General features: G+C 36.1%; 3 protein-coding genes across 13 annotated transcripts in view; 2 read left to right on the top strand and 1 right to left on the bottom strand.

The window, feature by feature from the left end:
* bcl2l16 (BCL2 like 16) overlaps positions 1-11,095 on the top strand; it is a 58,802-nt gene extending 47,707 nt beyond the window's left edge. For 5 of the 7 annotated variants that reach the window (XM_073909061.1, XM_021478172.3, XM_073909063.1 and 2 more), the window contains 4 exons: positions 1,271-1,415; positions 2,693-2,913; positions 4,906-5,258; positions 10,499-11,095. In XM_073909061.1, coding sequence (XP_073765162.1) covers positions 2,736-2,913; positions 4,906-5,258; positions 10,499-10,630 — 663 coding nt within the window. In that variant the 5' untranslated portion in view covers positions 1,271-1,415; positions 2,693-2,735 and the 3' untranslated portion in view covers positions 10,631-11,095. Of the gene's footprint in view, positions 1-1,270; positions 1,416-2,692; positions 2,914-4,905; positions 5,259-10,498 lie in introns of those variants that run through there. The other 2 variants (XM_021478173.3, NM_001172402.1) reach the window with 2 other exon arrangements.
* The window catches only part of adgrd2 (adhesion G protein-coupled receptor D2), a 118,974-nt gene continuing 104,204 nt past the window's right edge, over positions 10,503-25,272 (top strand). For 2 of the 5 annotated variants that reach the window (XM_073911277.1, XM_073911281.1), the window contains exon 1: positions 10,503-10,692. The gene's annotated coding sequence lies outside the window, so the exon portion shown is untranslated. Of the gene's footprint in view, positions 10,693-25,123; positions 25,239-25,272 lie in introns of all 5 variants that reach the window. The other 3 variants (XM_073911284.1, XM_073911282.1, XM_073911283.1) reach the window with 2 other exon arrangements.
* Positions 12,523-15,202, bottom strand: tubb2b (tubulin, beta 2b). Its single transcript, NM_001037410.2, has 4 exons — positions 15,061-15,202; positions 14,025-14,133; positions 13,810-13,920; positions 12,523-13,728 (listed from the first exon to the last, which is right to left on the bottom strand). Exons 1-4 carry the CDS (start codon positions 15,196-15,198, stop codon positions 12,668-12,670), a joined length of 1,419 nt encoding a protein of 472 aa, NP_001032487.2. The 5' UTR covers positions 15,199-15,202; the 3' UTR covers positions 12,523-12,667.

Below are 25,272 nucleotides of genomic sequence, written 5' to 3' on the forward strand. Positions count from 1 at the left end.
GTTGGGTGTGTATCTGACCAATATTTATATATTTACAGACTTTTTCCCAGGATATTTAAGCATTTTCCAAAAATCAGATATCGGTGGGTGTGTATCTGACCGATATATTGATTTACACATATTTTTCCTAATATTTAAGCATTCTACTAAAATCAGATATAGGTTGGTGTGTATCTGACAGATATATCAATTTACAGATATTTTCCTGATATTTAAGCATTTTACCAAAATCAGGTATCAGTGGTTGTGTCTCTAACCGATATATCGATTTACAGATATTTCCTCCGATATTTAAGCATTTTACCATAGTCGGATATCAGTGGGTGTGTATTTGACCGATATATCGATTTACAGATATTTCCGCCAATATTTAATCATTTTACCAAAATCAGGTATCAGTAGGTGTGTATCTGACCAAAATAGCAATTTACTGATATTTCCCCAGTTATTTAAGCATTTTAACAAAATCAGATATCGGTGGGTGTGTATCTAACAGATATATTGATTTACAGATATTTTCCCCCAAAAAATAATCATTTTACCAAAGTCAGATATCGGTGGGTGTGTATCTGACCTATATACTGATATTTTCCTCGATATTTAAACATTTCACTAAAGTAAAATAACGGTGGGTGTGTATCTGACAGATATGTATATATCGATTTAAAGATTTTTTTTTTATTTAAATAATTTTTCCGCAAGCATTTGAGTAGGTGTTTGTGTTTTGTAGTGGAGGAGCTAAAACAGAAATGAAAATGCTAATCTAACGTGCGGCTGGAGTATTTCTGTTTTTCATTAAGCGCCATCTAATGTCAGGGAGAGGTATTGCATGTTCACTCAGATCACCGCTCTCGCAAATCTGCGCTTAATCCTTTATCCTAATTTTCTGGAACTTTTTTGTTTATTTTTCTTGGACTTTTTTATACCACAAGCTCCATATATATTTAAAAAAATCCTCCATTGTTGATGTTTTATGTTCCATTTAAAACTCTGCCTGTTTGTAATGAAAGCACTTTTTGAGAAAGAACTTCCAAATTAAAAGCCATAAAATCTTTTTTTCACCCCTCCAAAATATACTACTCTATTACAATGCAGAATAGCCTGAAATTACTCTGAAAGCATACGTTATAAACAAACACACACTGTATAGGCACAGAAAGGTTATGAGCGCCTCTTGTCCGAGTGTTACTGCGTGTGGAGTATTTATAGCTGTACCCATGAAGAGTCTTAGTGTCATTGGATAACTGTTCATGCACTGGATCTGTTACAGACAACAGAAGGAAATATAATCAACGACAGCATGCACATGTGATCGGTTCCCTCTTGAGAATCTCCAGTTGTATGTTGCACTTCTGTCAGCTGTTAAATGATCCCAGTTGTTTGGTCATGGCATGATTCACGTCTGTGAGAAAAGGGTAAGTCAACGGGCCTTTCATTTTGGCGTGTGTGAACTTCAGATTTGCTTTGGTTGATGATCATGTTCTACAATCTGGACATTTACATTATGATGATAATCTTGTCATGTTAACTTGTTTTATTTCTTTGAATGTTGCAGCTGCTTCTAGAAAGGTGACAACAAGAATTTCAACTAGAAAAACAAGGAAAAATCTACTTTAATTTATATATGCCATGTTTATAGTATTCATGTTGGTTTTGAAAATGTAATTTCTTTTTTTAAGAAAAGTTCCTTATTATTATAATAATATAATATAATATAATATAATATAATATAATATAATATAATATAATATAATATAATGTAATATAATGTAATATAATATATTTTTTATTAAGATTTTTCATGTACAATGCATGACATTTTATTTTCTAAACAATTTTAAATGTATTGTTGTAGTGATGTAAATAAATGATTTTTGATTAATTGTTTGGGGGGAAGTGATTTTCAGGTCAGATTATTTCATATTTCATGATAATTTTCAATTTACAACCATAATAACTATAATATTGAAAATGCAGGGTTTGAACGTGTTCTTTACATATTTTCTGTTTTTAAGAATTTATTTATTATTTTTCAGACCCTCCAAGATGCCAAAGGTTCTTGAGATACAAAAAAAAAACAAATGTTTTAGTAATTTTCATTGCACAACACAAGAATTTAAGCAACCATTAACATAAGTTTTGAGAAAAGCTGTAACAAAATCATTTTAGTTTGGAAATATATTAACAAAATATCTCCAAAATCCTGGAGGGACTGTATTTTTTTATTTATTTTTTGGGGGGGGCTTAAATGTTTGCCATTGTGTAGTTAATTTCTTTAATTATTTAAAATTCGTTTTTTTTTGGGCTGTTTTTTCAAATAACAAACATTTTGTAAATAAATAAATAAATGCAAAAAAAAAATAATATCCAACATTATTTCTATTATTTTTTTAAGAATTAATAAATATATATTTTGAAAACAAATATTTAAATACTAAACATAGAAGATGTGAATTAAAATTTGAGTATTTTATTTTATTTATTTTATTTTTATTATTATTATTATTATTATTATTATTATTATTATTTTCCAAGTACTGGGATGGCTGGAAGAGCATCCGCTGCGTAAAACATATGCTGGAAGAGTTGGTGGTTCATTCCGCTGTGGTGACCACTGATAAATAAGGGACTAAGTTGAAGGAAAATGAATGAATGAAACTCTGAAAACTGATCTTGAGTTTTCTTTTCATAGATCTGGATAATCAGAACACGCAGCTTATATAGATGACAATGGCATGGATGGAGACCTAAACACAACATTCGGACATTTAAAGTTTGACCTGTGTGTATCTGAGCTGATGGGACGGTCAGACGACGCTGTGATTGGTCGAGGCCTGAACAGTCCAGATCCACTAGTGCGTGAAGCTTTTCTGATGGCGTACGACTACATCAGCTACGTGACAGCCAAACCAGGTTATAGTTTTGTTGTATTATTTTAAAATTTGCGTTACGCTGTAAAAAAATATCTGCTAATTAATAGTGTTTTTGGGTTTATTTGTGGTTGTGAGTTGCATTATGGGATGTTGATCTCTGCTCTGTTCTCTGTTGATGTAGAAAATTCAACTCTGTCGTTTAACAAAGTGACTTTTACTAACATTTTAGTAGTTGGAGATAATATAATGTATAAAAAATAATATCTAGAGAAATGAGTGTAGAAAATAAGAGAAAATGTGCTGCAGTTTATTACAAGGTGTTTGTAGTGTAATGTACAACACCAACCCAAACAATATAGCACTGCACACTATTACACGTCAATAAAAGTCACTTTTTCCAACTTTTCATGGTTAAAAGTTGTTGGAAGAAAGATCAAGATGCTATAATGTAATTCATAAGTAGAAATAAAGTGGCAAAAATAAAAACATGAATCATAAAAATACGGAAAACTGATCATTTAGGGATATTTTTTACAGTATAGACTTGAATTTTCATCAAAAGTGGACAGAGTAGAGAACAACATCCCATAAAGCAATTCACAACTGGAAATAATGTTTAACTATACAGGGGTGCGTTGCCCAAAATCATGGTTAGCCAACTAAGGTCGCAAGTTTCAGCGTTACAAACATAGTTTGTTAATTTGCCGTTTCCTAAATCAGTAGCTACAACGTACATTCACAAACTGCGTCGCAAACTTGAGCACTGGCAACTACACCTCTGGAGCTGTAGTTAGAAACATAGTTTCTGGCTGTGTTCTATTGCCACTTATCCCCCCCTGTGCCCTATTCATTAAGAACATCCTAACATTCAAAGTTGGAGTTATTAAAAATGAAAAAGCATTAAGGTCATCTCTCTTTGTAATTTGCTTCCAAACTATTTTTACAGTTCAGTTTTAACGATCTTCATATTTACAATCGTGCTCCCTTCACAGTGCACTTTGAAAACATTTTGAACACAGCCTCATAATGAAAGCTATAGGTGACGTATTATTTAAAAGTGGTGTTTACTAATTTATGTGACGTCGCCAAAGTTTGTGAAAACAAAAAGCTGACGTTAATTCTTATAACTTATAATGGGTTATTTATTAAGTATCTGTACTGTATATGACATGGGCCTGCTGGGTAGAACATTTCTGCAGTGGTTTAAATGTGTTAAATTGTAAAAGTAGACTTAAAAAAAATAAATAAATAAATAAACAATTACCTACATAATAATAATAATAATTAAAATTATTGATAATAATAATAATAATAATTATTATTATTATTATTATTATCATCCTCATCATCACAATAATCATTAATATTACTATTAAAGTGTGTTTTTTTTCATTACTAATAAATAATAATATTATATTTTATTTCATAATAAATAGCCTCATTATTTATGTATTTATATATGATATTAGAATATGTGTTAGCTTTTGTAAGCGATTTAGAATAGAATATGTAATGTTCAACTTCTCAATAATATTAGTAAAGCAAACCATATGTGGCATTTACATATATTTCAGTTAATATGGAAAGCGAGTGCATGTTTTTAAATTTATTTTAAATGCGTGTGCGTGTAAAGCAATATAATTTGCACAAAGAAGTTATGGGTTTTTCTCTAAAGAAGTAGTTCCTCCACCCCGTTTAGAGCATCATTATGGGCGCTTTACAGCATAACTAACGTGGTTCAAGCCATGGATCTGCGATAGAGAAACTACGGGTTTTGGGAAACACTGGTCACTACATCGTTCTTTTCTCCATTTCTGTTTAGTTCTATTATGACTTCTGTCGTATTAAGGTCATCAAAAATCTCTGTTTACATCGTAGACTCTCAATCAGAGTATTGTCTTATTAAAATTGTATTAAAATCAGCGGATTTGGTTTCCATGTAGACTGTGAACGATTTTTTTATCTTCATTGTTATCGTGCTCAATGTTGCCTTTAGTTTTCGTTTGCTAAAATATCCTTGTGTCCAAACTAGGCGTCCCGTTGTGTCCGGCACCTTCCCGTGCTTCCGCTGCCCTGCGCCACGCTGGAGACGAGCTGCTGATCCGCTTCCCGATCTTCTTTCGCCGCTGGCCGAGAGTTTTCCAGGACGTGACGGAGCACACGGCCTGCCCCACGCTGCTCTCCATCCTGGACGAACACTTCGCTCCCACGAGGCGCAGGGATCTGGCCTGGAGCGCCGTGCTGTCGGTGTTCGTTCTGGCTGGTCAGCTGGCTCTGCACTGCCAGGACAGGGGCATGGAGGACATCACGCCGCAGATACAGGAGTGTGTGGGCAGCTACGTGGAGAGGGTCATCTGCCCCGAGATCCGGGACAAAGGAGGATGGGTGAGTGGCACTGAAGATCAGCTGAAATACAGTTTTTTAGATGTTAGTTTCAGTCTGTTCGTTTTTAAATACGTATGAAATCCAAACTAACCATATTGATTTTGTTCGCTCACATTGCTAGTTTTGTGCTGAACGATTCATGTGTGCTGGTCATTGAGACAAAATAATAGTTTGCCCTTGTAATCTAAAATTTAAATCTTTAAATGCACTTCCTGTTTGTTCTCAGTTAAATTCTCAGATCAGGGCTGTTTCTCAATATGCGTTCTTGCCTGTACTTGCGTTCTTGTGTCCTCGTAAAAACGTCATCAGCCATCGCTGAACTACTGTTACTGTGTAAATTCTTGTTTTGGTCGCAGAGTCCGGACACTAGCCCTGTCTTGTCCTGTCCTGTTGTGCTCGGCTCGGGTTTTCTTGGGTCGAGCACTTGTTTTGTCATGGGCTGTTTCTCAATTCCAAGAACGCAAAGAACGGACTTGCGTTCTTGTGGAGAGCGGTCTTGCCAGGTGTCGTCAGAAGAACGAACTCGGGGGACCACGAGGGCAGAGAACGCGTCCTTTGAGAAATGAGATGCTGCATTCTTCCTGATGGTCACATGACCTTCACGCGTTTTTAATGGTAAATTATTTAAACATTACAGCATTCATACAATGATATATTGTTTTTCCCTTTTTCAAAATATATACTTCGCATAAAAACATTATAAATACACTCTGCACTATATAAATAAAACAGATTTTAATATGAATTTCACACCCTTATTGTGTTTATTCCTACATTAAGATGTCCATGTTAATGTTTACTTTCACCATCTCATTTAGGGAAACTCCTGAGGTAAATAAGTTATATCTCGGAACTTTAATAATAAATCTAGATAAAATGCTGCGCTTCCCACCTCGCAATGACTTCTGGGACTTCCAGAGCGAGTTCGGTGCTCAAGTCTGCATCGGTGCGTCCTCGATATCAAGATCACATCCGGGAAGTTTCACGCGTCCTCCGTACTTGCGGTCTTGAGTATTGGAACTGAACTTAGGCAGCTGATGATGACGTTTCACGAGAACACGAGGACGCAAGACCGCTGAAGAACGCATATTGAGAAACAGCCATTGTGTGTGCGTCTCTGTATGAGCGCCCTTTGTGAACGCGGTTGGATCGTGCGTGTCCCCGCGTGATGCGAGCGTGTGAGGTCTTTGCGTATTTGCAATCTCCCGTCCAGGTGTTCACGTTTGTCTGCAGCGTGGTGTTTCATTCCCAGCGTCTCAGTCCAGTTGGTTTCGGTCGTCGCTGGGATGGAACATGCAGTTGCGTGTGTGAGTGCACAGTGAGTGTTTTCATCCATCGTGTGCTCGTGTCTTGCGTTCAGTCTTCTGATGGTGTTGTGTTTAGCACGTGGTGCTTGTGTTGTCATTTGAACATGTGGTTAATGAGTTCTTTCATTGGCTGCGTCTTCTTGTCCTGTTTCTACTTCCTGCTTTGCTACTATTCGGACGTCTTTGCCCACTGCTCCGCTCTTCGCACTCTTGCTTTTATGTCTTATACCCTAATTTTAACTTGAGCCTATCAGCACAGTGCTCAAACAACATGGCTTGAAGATCAGCATCGATTCTACAAACTTTCTGGAATATAGCTTTACTAACAAGAGGGAAACCAAATCTCCTACCACAGCTATGCTGATGACACTCAGATCTACCTAGCCTTACTGCCTAATGACTACAGCCCCATTGACACCCTCTGCCAATGCATTGATGAAATGAGCAATTGGATGTGCCAAAACTTTCTTCAGTTAAACAAAGAGAAAACTGAAATGATTGTGTTTGGAAACAAAGATGAGGTTCTCAAGGTAAATGCGTACCTTGGCACTAAAGGTCAAACGACAAAAAATAAGGTCAAGAATCTTGGTGTGACTCTGGAGTCAGATCTGAGTTTCAATAGTCATGTCAAAGCAGTCAGTAAATCAGCATACTATCATCTCAAAAACATAGCAAGAATCAGATGCTTTGTTTCTAGTGAAGATTTAGAGAAACTTGTTCATGCTTTTATCAGCAGCAGGGTGGATTACTGTAATGGACTCCTCACTGGTCTTCCTAAAAAGACAGTCAGACAGTTGCAGCTCATCCAGAACGCTGCAGCCAGAATTCTAACCAGAACCAGGAAATCAGAGCACATCACACCTGTCCTCAGGTCTCTACACTGGCTGCCAGTTACATTCAGAATAGATTTTAAAGTATTATTACTGGTCTATAAATCACTAAATGGCCTAGGACCTAAATACATTACAGATATGCTCACTGAATACAGAACTAACAGATCACTCAGATCTTTAGGATCATATAAACTAGAAGTTCCAAGAGTTCAGTCAAAGCAGGGTGAATCGGCTTTTAGCCACTATGCCCCTCGCTGCTGGAATCAGCTTCCACAAATAATCAGATGTGCTCCAACATTAGGCACATTCAAATCAAGACTGAAAACACGTCTGTTTAGCTGCGCCTTTACTGTATGAGCACTGTGCTGCGTCCGACAGATTGCACTATCATGTTTTTCTCTTCTTCTTCATTCTTTTATATCACATTTTACCTGTTTTTATGTTTTGTTTTGTTTTTACGCATTTTTATTATTTGTTTTTATTTTTATTTTACTTGTTTCTTTTATTCTTGTTTATGTAAAGCACTTTTATTTGCCACTTTGTATGAAATGTGCTATATAAATAAACTTGCCTTGCCTTGCCTTTATGTAAGCACATGGCTTGTGCTGTCTCTGTCACGTGCTCTACCGTCTATTGTCTTGTCCCACCCTCCTTGTTAACCCATTATTAGTTAATTATGTTCATCTGTTTGTGTGTTCATTTACTTCTGCTTATATTCTCCTCATGTCTGCTGTCTTGTGCCAGTTCGTCATCATATGTTGCGTTGTCCTGAGTGTTCCCGTCCTGATCCCTGCCAGCCTGCCCAGTCTTGTTTGTTTGTTTGTTTATTTACTTATTTCATTATTGTTTTCCCCCTTGGGGTAGTTTATTTTGCTGTTTATTTTACTTTTACTATTAATAAATGGCCATTTTTTTGCATTTGAGTCCTCACTCCTTTTTCCCCAACCTCAACCGTGATGTTCACATCTTGCCAAGTACAAATAAATTCCCGGATGTGTACTTGCTCCGCCCCTTTTGCCAAGTAAGCTTCGAGAGGTGACTTGTGCGAACTTACAAAGCACAGGTATCCCGGAATGCATTGCAGCGTAACCAGCGTAAGCTAATGGCGGAGAAGAACACCCGCACGGTTCTCAAAATACTCCTCTGTTGTGTCTGACTCCCTGACAGGCAAACAAACTCATATTTACAGATTTTTTGATGCACAAAAGTGTTTTTGGAGCTTTGTATGTTTACAGCTGAACCACTGAAGGGTTTTGGGTTCTTTATAGTGACCAAATATATGATTAGAGTTTTGACTTGCATATTAATGTTACAAGAGATGCTGATGAAGTTATTTGGATTCAAGATTATGAGAACATATGAATTTGGCACACAAATACTGATTTGCATGAATAGAACGTTTATAATAATTGATGCAATACTGCATAAAAGTATGGTAATTGTCAGTTTCATGGTGATTTAAGCATTTGGTTCCATTCTGAGTCATTATGATGATTCATCGCTGTCAGCAGATGTTTGCTTAGCTGAGGCAGCTGTTGCAAAAATACTGGAGGTGTCAGTGAATCTGGACTTGCATGATATGGTGGAATAATTTCAGTTTAATGCAGAATTAGAAATGCACACACACACACAAAGAATAATTAGACTATAACAAGTGGATTTTCCCCCAGAATTATGAAGAAAATGTGAAATAATGTGGCGTAATAAATTAACGTTGCTTAATATTGCTGAATGGAAAAGGTAACTTTAATTTTAGAGTTTTCATTTGTTTAAAGTCATTTATATAACATAATAAACAATACATACAAATTATAACAAATGATCCAAACTTATTTTTTCTATAAGTTACAACTATATCTATTTAATTGATTATTATCTGTTATACATATTTATTAGTTGGCCCACTTAAATTGACATAGATTAAAACTGTGCAGAACAGCTGTATTGTTCAAGTCATTCCTCTAAGATGTGCAATGCTGAAAAAACCCCATTATAAACCATCACAGAAGATTGTAATTTGTTTTTATTATAAATAAATACCATTACAAAAATCTAAATTTAACCATCAAATTCACTACAATTTAACAACTTCTTCTGTGTTTTGGGATATATTCCATTAGGATTTATTGGTGTCACCATGGCGGTTTATGAAAATTACAATCAAGGCCATTACAGTTTCCACTAAAATCAACACAATTTCCATTTTAAGCAATAAAACCATTACAATTTTCTATTGTTGTTTTGTTTATTGAAATTGTCATAACTGATAATCAGAATGGTTATGTTTACTCTTCGTGGCATGAGACATTTTATCATGTTCTGCAGACACATTCATATCTCTTAATTAAATATAATTTAGGAGTACACAACAACATCTTTAATCCACTTTGTTTTTAGCGTAAGGAATGGGTAGTCTAGATAGGACACAGCTGTGGATACGCAAATAAGTAAAGCATTATTTTTGTGACACTGACAATAATTAACATTTTTACATTACTATGACGGTTGAGTTTGGGGTTGGAGTAGGGCTAGATGTAAAAAAATACAATTTAATGGGTAATTTAATAAATAACATTAATACTCGGTACAACTACTGTTTTTACATTAGCGTGACGTTTGGGGTTGTGGTAGATGGTAATAAAATACAATCAATGGGTAATTTAATTAAAAAATATATAGTAAACAATTGTCAGCCGCAAACGTATCTGATAGCAACAACCGTAAGAATGAGCGCGCCATTTTGAAATTTATTGTGCGCAGCTTCCGGTGTCATCATCTGCTCCAGTTGATTGATTTCAGCTGTACAAAGCCAGTAAGTCAAGTGCTGTTAGATTTTTCAAACTATTTGTTATCATATCGTTTTAATTCGACGTTTTAACCAGTTAGTAAGAGTTTAAAACATGTATGGTTCTTACAATTGGCGGGTAAGGAAAAATATCTTACAAAAGCGAACATTTGATTATTTTCGTTCAATTCTCAATCGATTAACCGATAGCGCCCTCATATGGAGGACTAATACAAATACTCTACAGATTTTTAAAAACAGTTTCCTGAGTGAAAACTGGGTCGTTTTATTTCTGACTTTGTGTGTTTTTCTCAGTCAGGTTTTATCTCTCGCTTTGGAGAAAAGCAGAATCTTGAAGACCATGTGGTAAAGGTGTGTTGCTGGTCTCTGCTCCTGCTGTGTGTTGGCATCTTATCCTATTTCATATGGACAAGAAGAAAAACCTAGTCAACAGCGCCACCTGCTGACAATATATAGTAAGGACACTCACGACTATCAACATAAATGTGGTAAGATTGATTAAAAATTAAGAATTACTGCTGATTGATAAATGCTATGAATTGTAAACCTTCCATTGTTAATAGGCTAATTGCAATGCTATCAATATCTGTGCATAGTTTAATACTACAGGAAATAATACCACAGTATAGTGTAAAATGTTAGTTTAGTATATTCTGCAGTGAATTTATTAACTGTAGGATACTTTACAAGTAAACCAGTCTCATGTTAGTATTTAGTTTGGCATAGCAGTTATACTTTGTTGATGTATATGCCAGACTATTGACAGAACTGTTGTGAACTGATATCTTCAAAGAGCTGCTAATGTGAAAAGTGTGTTCAGTGTGCTTTATAATGTGGTAAAATGATTTACAACATTTGATCTTTTTAGTAAACAGTGATATGTCGAGTTTCTGATTGCCTTACAACTTGGTTTAAAATGTATTAAGTCTAAAATTCCCCGAATATGTCCTTATTCATTTATTGATGTAGTAATTATTTACTATAATGACTTTAAATAGTATATTTAACACAATAAATTACTACATTATCTGGTTTTTACTATAGTTAGGTTATATATGATATATATATATATATATATATATATATATATATATATATATATATATATATATATATATATATATATATATATATATATATATGAGCAATTCTGTGCAAATGTCAACTTTCCTATGAAAAAAATTTGGTTTTTAACAAAATACGGAAACCGTTTTCAGGTTTTCTTTTATAAGCAAGTATTTTACAGTACTTTTGAAATACTCAAAAATGAATCTGTCAGTGTTTTCAAACTATTTTATTTGATTTACTAGTCACACAAGTATCAATTTCACATCCAAAACGACACTTTTTTCTAATAAATGTGAAAATACAAAATAAAACTAGTAATTTTTGTTTTATAGAGAGCCAACTCATACCCTTTTGATTATCATTGTTTCTTTTGGGTTGTGCAGTTTAATTCACAGAATTTCTACAAAGTATGTTGTATTCTGTAAACCCGCATTGTATTTTCTACGTTAAAAGTACAAAACATGTTTACAAATTGATATTTTTTTGGTTCCTGAACTCTGTAGTCAGTTGTTCTGGAAAATATAAACAAGTGTTAATATAATATTAACATATGCTTTCTATGTGAATTTACGTTTCAAGTTTTTATTGTAAATGTCACATCCTGAACGCTGGAATTGCTCATATGTATATATATTTATATATATATATACATACCGGTCTCTCGTTATGTTATAGATCTGTTTATTTAATCAAGTTTACTGTAAAAGTGAACGTTCTGTCCCCCTTTGGAATATAAGATACTTTGAGAAATGGTCAAGGAAATTGGTTACAAATTTCTCTTAATGTTGTGTTTTAATGATGCTTAATTATTAAATGTTTAACTATGATACATAATGTATGAAATGCAATGCATCACTAGTTGATTAACAGTTTTATTAGCATTTATAACCATGTTTAATTTTTAAATGATATTAATGTTTAAGTACCAATAAAAGTACAATATTGACTTAACTACCAGTAATCCATTTATTCCCTTCCAACTTCAAAATGTATTCACAAAATTGAAGTTTCGCACATCGTTTACTTGCACACATCGTGTTCTACCATTCTAATGCATTGGAAAGTTCTATAATGGGACTGTTGAATCTTATGACTGGTAATGCAAATATACTTCTGGCACAAGATCAGTTTGATGTCTAGAGGCAATCCCAACAGGTTTAACAAGGATCTGTCAGTGTATGTGACCAGTGAAGAATGAGGATGGGTTAATTCACATGATCAAATTCTTAAAGCAATGAAAGAGAAAGACGTTTTAACAGAAGAAAAAGCCTTTTATTGACATCTGTACAAACATGAGGAGGAATAGAACAAAAAAACAGGACTTTGGAAGGTTTATTTTCCTTTTACATGAGCAAAATGATACAGCCTGGAAAACGACACGTATATTAATGCGATTTAAGCCAGCTCTTCCTCTCCCTCCTCCTCAAACTCGCCCTCCTCCTCGGCGGTGGCGTCCTGGTACTGCTGGTACTCAGACACCAGGTCGTTCATGTTGCTCTCTGCCTCGGTGAACTCCATCTCATCCATACCTTCGCCTGTGTACCAATGCAGGAAAGCCTTGCGCCTGAACATAGCCGTGAACTGCTCGGAGATGCGCTTGAAGAGCTCCTGGATGGCAGTGCTGTTTCCGATGAAGGTGGCGGCCATTTTCAGACCACGAGGCGGGATGTCGCAAACGGCGGTCTTGACGTTATTTGGGATCCATTCCACAAAGTAGCTGCTGTTCTTGTTTTGAACATTGAGCATCTGCTCGTCGACCTCCTTCATAGACATGCGGCCACGGAAGATGGCGGCGACTGTGAGGTAGCGGCCGTGACGCGGGTCGCACGCAGCCATCATGTTTTTAGCATCAAACATCTGCTGTGTGAGCTCGGGTACGGTTAGAGAGCGGTACTGCTGGCTCCCCCTGCTGGTCAGAGGAGCGAAGCCGGGCATGAAGAAGTGGAGACGGGGGAAGGGCACCATGTTGACGGCCAGTTTGCGGAGATCGGCATTGAGCTGGCCGGGGAACCTGAGGCAGGTGGTCACACCACTCATGGTGGCAGATACGAGATGGTTGAGATCACCGTATGACGGTGTGGTGAGTTTGAGTGTGCGGAAGCAGATGTCATAAAGAGCCTCGTTGTCAATGCAGTAGGTCTCGTCTGTGTTTTCAACCAGCTGGTGAACCGACAATGTGGCGTTGTAGGGCTCCACCACAGTGTCAGACACTTTGGGTGAGGGCACCACGCTGAAGGTGTTCATGATGCGGTCGGGATACTCCTCACGGATCTTGCTAATGAGGAGGGTGCCCATACCAGAGCCCGTTCCTCCACCCAGGGAGTGGGTGAGCTGGAAGCCCTGCAGGCAATCGCAGCTCTCTGCCTCTTTGCGAACCACATCCAGGACAGAGTCCACCAGCTCTGCTCCCTCTGTGTAGTGGCCTTTAGCCCAGTTGTTTCCAGCACCACTCTGACCTGGTCCAAATGAATGAAAATTCTTAATTTTCAAATTTGTACAATAAATAAATCAATTAGTTATTTAAAATGAAAACCCACCAAAAACAAAGTTATCTGGTCTGAAAACCTGACCGAAGGGTCCGGACCTCACAGAGTCCATAGTACCAGGCTCCAGATCCACCAACACAGCACGGGGCACATATTTACCTCCTAAAAGATTACAAATACAGGGTTAAAATGGTTTGCCTTAGCAAACAATAAAAGAAAATTATAATATCATTTGTGAAACATCATAAAATGTCAAGCTGTTGCACCTGATGCCTCGTTGTAATAGACATTGATTCTGTCGAGTTGAAGGTCGCTGTCTCCATGATATGTTCCAGTGGGATCAATACCATGCTCGTCACTGATCACCTCCCAGAACTAATGAAAAAGTATATATGTATTAGTGTCAAAAAACAGACAACCATTAAATGTAAAATCAAGTAAGCAGACAAAAAAAATCATATGGACTGACATTATAGTCATTTAACTGCTTTTCAAATGATAACATACTTGATGTTACAAAAACAACAATGTTCTCAAACGCACTTCTTATCACCACTAAGTATAAGCATCGTACATTACATTTTATGAAGAAAATGTGTCCACATTATGCTTTTATTAACGATTTATATCGGTTACATCTGGTCGACGTCGTAAACAATTCGTTTTCTTTAAACTCCTCCCGCCTAAAATTCGCGCGCGCGCCATGAACGCCGGTTGGCTGAAATCCATTTCCGGTGCGTTTCAACCTAATCGATTTGCTGATGCGAAAATATCTCTAAAAATTCCATAGATATCAAAATCAGCAGATTTGGTTTTGGGTTTCATACGATTTATTGTGTACTACTATTGTAGTCCAAAAGCCGGTTTTTGGGCGCATTTAAAACGCGCTTAAACGTCTACTTCCTTTTTGCCGCACTGCAGTGAATCTGACAAAGGGAAGTTCCAGACAGACGCCGGTGAGCATGACCAGCTGGCACAAAAATTACACATCCATCGGACGACTGCTAAATTTCGTCGTTTTACAAAATATATCAATCGTTTTACAATTGAATAAAATAAACATCAAATGGGAAAGTACATGGATGACCTAGATTTCATTCAAACGACTTCAGAATCTCATTTTTAGGCGGGTCGTATTGTACTGCGAACAATACAGCACATTGAAAACAAAATTAATTTAATTTAGCATTCATTTTTACAATTAACTCAAATAAAATGTAGATTGTTGATTGATATAAACCTCCCATTATGTAAATACACAATAAACCAACAACTGCAGATTTGTACTAAATGAACACCAACCTTGGCTCCAATCTGGTTTCCGCATTGTCCAGCTTGAAGATGCACGATTTCCCTCATTTTAGCTCGAGTGATTTGGATTTGAGAAAGCAGCGAACCTTTTCCTTTCTTCAACTGGCTGGGAGTAGACACTTCCCCCATATAAATAGACTCTGCCCTTCCCCCGCCCTCACAAGGCTAGTATGTATCAGCACGCCATTAGCTGTCTTCGAAGAACCACCCTACCAAGCGTCATTCTAACCAATCACGGTTGACCTTGAGAATGCGGATTGGCCCTCCTCGCCTGTCAATCACATTTCATTCCAACGTATGATTTTATACCGCAGCAGGTTTTGTAAAGGAAAAAAAGAAAATAGTCGACATACCACATAAGCAAAGCCCTGTAATGAAGCTGTTAATCAAACACTGAAAACGCGTTTGTGTATGACACTGAAATGTTTTGTATGCCAATGTTCAGTCTAAACAGATAAAAATAAAAACAGGAAGTGAAATGTAACATATTTACACGTCAAAGACATACATTCAATAGATAATTTAATAAATAAACACAGAATATATCATTGTGTTCGTAGTGTTTAAGCAATAAATGGCGCATTGTATGATTGTATATGATACATTCCTGCATGTATGATGGTAACATTGCTTTCCTCCAGTAACTCCGTCCTCAATTTTCTTTAATTATATGTAATTAAATGCTGGCTACTTGACAAACAATACTGAGAGAGTAGAAAAAGAAATACACTTTAGCAAGCTTATTGGAAAAGTAATACTAGAAAAAGAAATAATGTACTTTAAAAAATTATACTTAAACTGAATGTAATGCTTTTATATATATATATATATATATATATATATATATATATATATATATATATATATATATATATATATATATATATAATGTTATTGATTTATCATTATTAATAAATTATTAAAAATATTATAATATATAAAACATAATAATAATAATATTAATATAAAAATGATTAAAAATCTGTTTTAAATTGTAAAATCTTAAAGATATTAGTTGTTAAAATGTTACTTAACACATCAAAATGCACTTCTTTAAAGCATGATAAAACCATTAAAATGTAATTAAACTCTGACTGTTTAATGATTATTTTATATCAAGATCTAATAATTCAATGGCCCGTTATCAATTATTCCTTGCTGGTTTTAAATGCATTTTAAGACAATGAAATTAACATATTTAAGTGTACTTATGGTCTTTTATTTATATTATATTATATTATATTATATTATATTATATTATATTATTCATCAGGGTTGCCAGATGTATGATAATTATCGTATTTGTATGATAACTTCAACCTCTGTACAATGTACAATCAATAATAAAAAAAATCCTATAATGTACGATAATTTTAGAATTTTATGACATTTAAAATGAATTTCGTTGTAATCTTAGGGCTCCTACTTATTGATCTTGCTGCATCTTTGATCTACTGTCTGTCAGAAGAACGTAGAGTTAGACACGTCCCAAATCTTACGTTACATTTTCTTAGCCAACCAATGTGGAGAATGGCTCTCTCTCATGAATTAACATTCCTGCCGTACGTGGTCGTGCTTAAGTCATTCATTTGTTTGACTCGTGTACGATAATTTTCCTGAGGTTCTGGTACGATCCTTTGACATTTCCAATCTGGCAACACTGTAATTCATTCATTCATTTGTTTTTCGGCTTAGTCCCTTTATTAATCTGGGGTTGCCACAGTGGAGTGAACCGCAAACTTATCCAGCATATGTTTTAAGCAGCGGATGCCCTTCCAGCTGCAACCCATCACTGGGAAGCATCCATACACACTCATTCACACACAAAACTATTGTAAATTTAGCTTTTCCAATTCACTTATATCACATTTTTTGACTTGTGGTGGAAACCGGAGCACCCGGAGGAAACCCACGCCAGCACAGGGAGAACATGCAAACTCCACACAGAAATGCCAACTAACCCAGCTGGGGCTCGAACTGCTGTAAGGCGATCGTGCTACCCACTGCGCCACCATGCTGCCCTATATTGTATTATATTGCAGGTATATTTTAAATTAATGCATTTGATGCTTTTATAATTTGTTTATTTTTTACATTCAGCACACTAAAGCAAGCTTCCCTTTCCTGGTGCCAAAATAAAAAAATAAAGCAGCCAAATATGATGCTTGTTAATGTTTTGGTAACATAACAACACTTTTATAAAGTGACAATCATGAAAAATAAGGAAATTAAAAATGCGTTTGTCTCTGTGTACCTTGCATTACTTACATCGTGTGGTCCAAATGTCCCCGCAAGGATAGCAATACCAGTAAATTTAGACTTTACTGGGACATCTTTTGATCTTTAAGCGGAAAAGGGCTCATAAACCACACAGAATGGAGTGTTTTGAATATAAAAACATTGCGTTTAGGGATAGATTTCGGGTATGGGGATAAAATATAGAGTCTGTAATAGAAAGTCCCCATAAAGATGGCAGTACAAGTGTGTGTGAAAGTTATAATGATAAATGGCTGTGTTTATATTTGAGTGTTGCTTTCCAAAGGCAGACACAGCTCTGCTTTGGGCGCAGTTGTATTATTACAGCTAATCTGCCCGTAGGAGGGAATGCTTGGTAATATAATCTGCTTTGGCACAGTTGTTGTGACTTTAACTCCGAGAATGAGGGTTTGCCCCAGACCTGCTGCCGTATTACAGGGCAAAGTCCTCAGGGTTTTTTTAAAGGCTGGCCAGATAAGATTGCAGATACTGTTACAGAAGCAGATGGCACACTGATGCCTCTGTGATTTGTACTGAATCTTATGTACAGTTCATTCATTGTTTCAGCATTATTCATTCATTCAATTTCCTTCGGTATAATCTCTGATTTATCAGGGGCCGCCGCAGTGGAATGAACCATTAACTATTCCAGCATATGTTTTACGCAGTGGGTGCCCTTCCAGCCATAACCCAGTACTGGAAAACACCCATACATACTCACTCATACACTATGGCCAATTTAGTTTATCCAATTCACCTACAGCGCATGTGTTTGGACTGTGGAGGAAACCGGTGCACCCGGAGGAAATCCACGCCAACACAGGGAGAACATGCAAACTCCACACAGAAATGCCAACTGACCCAGCCAGGACTCGAACCAGTGACCTTCGTGGCACCTGTTTCAGTATCAAAACGGGTTAATAATAATTATAGTGCAAAAAAACCAACAGAACCAGAGCACTTAGATGAGTCAAGGCATGATTCAAAGGGACAGTTCATCCAAAAATTAGTATCATCATTTACTCGTACTCAAGTGGTTCTAAATGTTTATGGTTTTATTTTCTCTATTGAACACAAAACAAGATAGAATGCTGGAGAAAATCAGCCATTGACATCCATAGTACAAACAAAATGTACTATAGAAGTCAATGGCTGTTTTTTCTTCAGGATATCTTCCTTTTTTTGTCCCATAAATACATAAAAATACATAATTTATTTATTCAGCTTGTGTGATCTATAAATATCAATATATAAAATTTTACCCTTATGTTATGTGGTCACGGGCACAGTAATATTTACCACAGTCCAGTCTCTTCATCATGGATAAAATGACTTCCTTCATGCTCTATCCGTTTCCATGGTGATTACTTTGTTTAACTTGGAGATGTGTGATATTGCAGTAGTAAAATGGCATGCAAATTGGATTCAGGCTCATCTTAGGGTGTGTTCTCATACTCTTGGTTTATTTAGTCTTGGGCTGTTATGCTCTATCATTATTTTGTGGTGTGTTAAAATACATTGTATTCATTCATTTTCCTTCGGCTTAGTCTAACCGCCAACTATTCCAGCATATGTTTTACACAGTGGATGTTCTTCCAGCCGCAACCCAGTACTGGAAAACATCCATAAACTCTCATTCACACACACTCATACACTACGGCCAATTTAGTTCAACCAATTCCCCTATAGCGCATGTGTTTGGCCTGTGGGGGAAACCGGAGCACCCGGAGGAAACCCATGCCAACATGGGGAGAACATGCAAACTCAACACAGAGATGCCAACTGACCCAGCCGGTACTCGAATCAGTGACCTTCTTTCTGAGAGGTGACAGTGCTAACCACTGAGCTACCGTGCCGCCAGAGTAGACCTATTTTAATATGTATTTTTTGGGATTGAATAATGAATATCAAAAAAAAGAGATCAAAACTTGTGCTGTGTTTAAATGTATGTCAAACTAGTTATTTATAAGCAAACAGAGACCCCTCTTTTCATCTTGTTTGATTTGCATGGTGTTCACACTTATTCGAATGAACCACAATAATAAAGTTTGCACGAGAGAGTTTCTTTTAATTGAAACTATCCTGTCATGTGTATTGAAGAAAATTCCATCAGGCAAATTATAAAAATGCTACCACTCCTTGTCCGCCTCTTTTAATACTTCTCTTAATAGTCCTCTAAATAAGTGTACGTCTTTGAAGATTAGGATATTTTCATAATGATTTCGTTCTAACTTTGAAGTAAAACATATAGTGTTTCCAAATTATGTTATTAGAAATGTCTCTTTTTAAAAGTGTGTGACACATCTTTAATTAAGCACAAGTGGCCTTTTATTTAATCAGTATTGCGCTGGAGACATGAATGCATTTTGCTTTAAAGGCGATCTATTATGTTCCTTGTACAAGATGTAAAATGCATGTGCCTGGAGTGTGTGTTGGAAGTTTTAGCTCAAAATACAACACAAATAATCTTTTTTAAGTCTCTGAAACTGACCCTTTTAGGCTTTGCTAATTCTGGCGCTTTAAATTCAAATTAGATTTTCTCTTTTTAAAATTGGGCGAAGCTACAAATGCCTGTGTGTCAGCATAGTGGCATATTCATAAACAAGACTAACGCCCCATTCACACGGGGCTTCAGCGTCAGCGCTTGACTGAAGGCGTGTCTGAAGTTGGGGCTAAGGCGATCGTCATAGCAGCGTCAGCCAATGAAAATCAGTCAGCGATAGGCCACTGTCTAGCTGGTGTATTTGCATACAGCGATCTGATTGGCTGACGATTCTGTCGGCACTTGAAAAGTTGAGCTAGTCCCAACTTCTGCAGCGGTCACGCCTCTGAAGCGGCGCAGACGGATCCACAATGCAGTTCGGCAACGCTTGACGTCACTCATTCAAAGTGAACGGGAAGCGTTGATGCTGACGCCCCGTATCGAGATGGTCACTAGTGTACAAGGTATAATAGCTTTTACAAACATACTCTTAAAGTGCACACTCATCACAACCACAATACTGTTGTGTTATGGAAGATGTCATGAAAAGGACATCCTTTCCTTCTCTCGACACTTCTCCTTCGACTCAGCTTGTCGCAAAAGCATCTCTGCTCTGCTAAATGAATTATTTACGCCATGAGGGAGCTACGCCTGGAACAGTAAAGCTGTCAGACCTTTGTTTGTACATTTTAATTGATCCTAAATAACCGCAGTATACAGAGCCGCGTGAGGACATCATAGCCTGCTACAGTAACTAGGCTGGGCTTTTATTGAATCGTCTGCAGTGCCCTCGCTTTCTGCTGGCTGAACATCAGATTAGAGATTCCCCGAGGTGACAGAGTGAATGTCTCCTGTCCTGACTCAGCAAATACACTATAATAAATTACAGTAGAGTTTTTGAGCCTTAATATAATAAACTATTAGAATTAATCTCTTATGGAGATTCTAGTTGCTAATATAATGATATAAACAAATTACCCAATACCATTATAGGGTATATTATACTACAATATACACAGTTTACTGTGGTAAAAACTAAATTAAACTGCAGTATTCATCACAGCTTATTATAGTTAATACCACAGTATGCTAGCATTAATACCTAAAAAAAAAATCTTAATATTGCATCTTGAAAGTCTTGACGTGGCCTTCCATTTCATTATTTCTACGTGTATATAAATAATTATAATAATGTAATAATAACATAGTACATTTTGAAAGATTTTTGAAAGTACATTTTTATATACATTTGATTAGAATTACACTAAAATATTTACAATGATTAGAAGTACACTAAAAGTGCTAAACCTCCTTTTCCACAAGTTTATCAGTCAAAAATGTCCTAAATCATAAGTAGATTATAGTGTTATTCCTGAAAGTACCTTATCATGCTCTCTAAAGCCTGTAAGTCTGTTAGTTTTTGTGTGTATTTTGCATAAAGCAGACATCATGTTAGGGTATGATCTCAGTGTCTTGCATAGAACAGCTGTTTCTCCCTCAACATAGGAAATGCATATGTATCCCCCAGGATATCTGGCAACACATGATCGATATGTCATGATCACTAATCCAGCACTGTACATGAAGCATTAGAGCCGCAGTTTTGGCATAAACAGCTGCGTCAGACTCAGAAGCACTTACTGGTGTTTATTATTCAGGAACTGTCCCTTTAAATGTGCGTGTAGGTCTACAGTGAATCTGCCCTTCCCCCCGCAGCAACAACACAGTCAGTAAGAAGCACAGGGTTGCCATGTCTTCGATTTTCCCGCGAAATTACGCTAGTTTTTTACATTTAAACATAAATAAACATACGCAGGTTAAACATCTGACATATATCATCAAATATAAGTACACGGTTGAGTTTAATTGTTTAACTCTTACTCTACCATATGTTTATTCTAACAATGATACGAATTGTGCTAGGAAGAAGAAACAAAAGCACACTTGTGTGAGGTACAGGAGCTCTAGAGACTGCGCATGCGCTTGTTTTAGTTTCCATGGTAACATCTTTAGGATTTTTGCTAAATGACTTTAAAAACACTTATAACATACAAACATTTTCAGATTAATTGACGTCTTGAATGTTTAGATTTTTTAAATGACGTTAAATAAAAATTAATATCACAAGTTTTGGGTTTGCTAGCATTATAACTGGACAGAGCACAGCAATTACTTGAGAGAGACACCATGCTAGCTAGCTGTGATGCCAAAATTAAGATTAGATTATTTTTTGTTATGATATCAGAATCTTTTATATATGGTTTTATTTGATGAAGAAATCGTTGACAAAATATACAGTGATGTAAAATATGTATTTGCAAACGGGATGCGGAATATTTTGAGTTTGATAATATTGGGATAAGGTTAGTTTGATGGCCTATATATGAGCTAGTTTTGTTGCGAAAATCTGGCAACCCAGCTACAGACTTTCAGATTCTAGATGAGTTTGAGGGCTGTATTCATCATAACTTGCCCCTTTATTTTATTTTTTTTTTAATATAAATCAAATATTGGAGATTTATTGTAATTTACAGTAAACAGTACAATTATGGCTTTCATCAAAATCAAGTGTTTTGTTCATCGAATGTTTAATTTAATGTGTTTTAATGTATTAAATTAGCTATGGTTTGAAAAATATAGTATTTTTTTTAGTAAGGGGATTCATGTTAGCATGTAGCATACAGTGAACACAGATGATAGGCTAGCAGAGGATAGTATATTTAAAATAGACTATGTAAAAACAGGATTGAATTTTACAGTTCAATTTTGGTGCCAGATTGAATGTTTATTAAAAGAAATTTAGATTAAACAATCATTGCTTAGTTGTTTTTTTTTAATAAAATTGCTGTAAAACAATACAATGGTGTAATATTATTAGTTTAGATTAGTTATTCAATATGTCAATATATTGTAAAATGTCATTAGTTTGTCTGAATTTTCTGCATCATTACTACAGTGCACACACAGTATGTCACATTTTCTTCTTCAAATCTTACTATTTATTATTTCCTTATTAATTTCTTTATTAAAAAGAGTCCAATGACAATGATGGTAATAATAATAGTAATAGTAATAGTAATGATAGTAATTATTATTATTAGGAGTGTTTTGTTGCTTGTTTTTTAAAAAAAGATTTCAGGTTAAGAAGTTCAACAGAGCAGTGTTTATTTGGATTTAAAACTTGTAGCATTGTCAAATGAATGTATTTGTTATTTATAGACTTAAGATATTGTATAATATTTTATACAACAGTTCTGTCTGGTTCTCGAATCTAATTGGCTGTTAGCCGTACAGTAGTCTGCACTTGTACAGCCTCTTCACCCTTCTGTATTACTCCGCCCACATAGAGTGACAGCAGATCAATAAACAGTTTGACAAATATTACTGCTGCTGGACAACATTATGTACTTTTGAGGCTTTTTTAGTCGGGAATGTAGTCGTTTAGACTGCAACTGTGCAGCTTTTTTATAAGGATAGTGCCTATTTTAAATATTTATCGTTTCGGAGATCAGCCTGTCATACTGAACAGAGCAAAGACGCTTGGTGTTATACATCCACAAGATGGTGACAGAGACTGCATAATAAGCCCTTTAAGGAGAAAAACTCAGAGGAGAAAATTTCCAACAACAGCTGATAAAAACATAATAAAACAGGTAAGTAACGTTCTAAGTCCATCTCATTCTTTTGTATATTGTAGTGCTGTATTTATAGCATACTAGTGTTTCTGCTAGTGTTTGCTTTGCTTTGGCTTTTTCAGGGTTAATTATTGCGATCTCCCGATTGCAACAGAAATACTAGGAAATCTCTGTAGACGGATGGCATTTCATGTCATGTTCAGCCTTATAATCTTAAAATGTGAGCAAAGTCAGTTGTTTTATCATCACTTTAGACATTACGCTATAGAATCATTCCTACACTAGCTCTACAGTGACGTTGGTGAATGAGTGACGGTTTCTGCTGTTCTGACATTTGGTGCAGATGTGAATGAATGGTGAAAGAAAGTAGTTCCTCATACAAAAGGATTTTTAGGCTCTCCGTGTTTGATTTTCTTTTTTATATACATGATTATGCCATTAAACTGTTGTATAAACGCAATATCACAGGATGTGGCTGTATATCAGCATTGGTGGGACAATAAGGCACTCGGTCTACGGCCTCGAGTCAATGCATGCCTCCTACCAGTGCTGATATACAGCCATATCACACTGCTGCTCATGTGATATTGCTCATATATATATATATATATATATATATATATATATATATATATATATATATATATATATATATATATATATATATATATATATATATATATCCTAGTACTGGGTTGTGGCTGGAGGGGCATTTGTCGCATAAAACATTTGGCAAAATAATTTTCAGTTCATTCCACTATGGCAACCACTGATAAATCAGAGAATAAGCTGGCTGACGGATAGTAAGTGATATTATGTCATGTTATTTTTGGGTCTTCAGATTATTTTAGAAAGCAGGATAATTTGGCTGTGTACAATTTCAGTTCAATTTTTAATTATTTGATTTCTATTTTTCCTTTATGTAACCAGAATGGTCTCATCGAAATACAAAACCTCTTCTTGGAGAGAGTCGCTTTGCCTGTACAGTGTGCTTATGTCTTAAAATGCTGTGTTGGCAGCTTTACTACATAGAGGAGCAGAGCTAATGTAGCCATTTTGGATTCCTCAGAAGGATCTTCAAACAGTCATCAATACAGCAGCGCAGCAGATGGGGATTAGGCGGCTTTGACAGCAGCTGTAGTGAGGCTGGCTGATTTGCATATGTGTGAGCGATGCACCTCTATTGTAGTAAATCATTGACATGTAAGTCAATGCAATGTATCACCTTTCATATTCAGCTGTCTTTTGATGAGCCTGAAGAAGCTTTGGTGTGATGTTTAACCCTCCTGTTGACTCAAAAATAACCAGATTTAACAGCACCGTTGTTGTTTTTTTAACTTGATATTAGATTACTTTTAATTCGATGACCCCAACACAAGACGTTGTTTTACCATTTCTTATTTCCATCAAGAAAATACACATTTAGGGTACATTGGTTGTCCTAAAACACTTTTACAAAACAGCAAATTTAAAATTGTTTTTCATTGTCGGCTGGCCTGGGAACACAAGATGTGTATCATTGGCTGACAAACACTGTCTGTGCATATATAGTCCATTCTAGGAGCACACAAGGGGTAAATGGCAGTGGTCAGTGTGCATTATGTGCTATTGAGTTATGCAGAGTCACAGCTGTGGGGGTCGGAGCTCGTCTGATTGCGTCTCGCTCTCACTGTCTCTCTAGGGAAGAGCCTGCAGGATGTGAGCTATGATGGTAATTCATGTGGATCGCCAAACCCCCCCGCCCTTTGCTCTGCATGCAGTCAGTGCTGAGATGCAGACACTAGAGCACAGATCCGGTACAATACTCAACTGGAGATACACTACGTTTGT

This window comes from Danio rerio, chromosome 8 (genome assembly GCF_049306965.1).
Source record: "Danio rerio strain Tuebingen ecotype United States chromosome 8, GRCz12tu, whole genome shotgun sequence".
Lineage (NCBI taxonomy): Eukaryota > Metazoa > Chordata > Actinopteri > Cypriniformes > Danionidae > Danio > Danio rerio.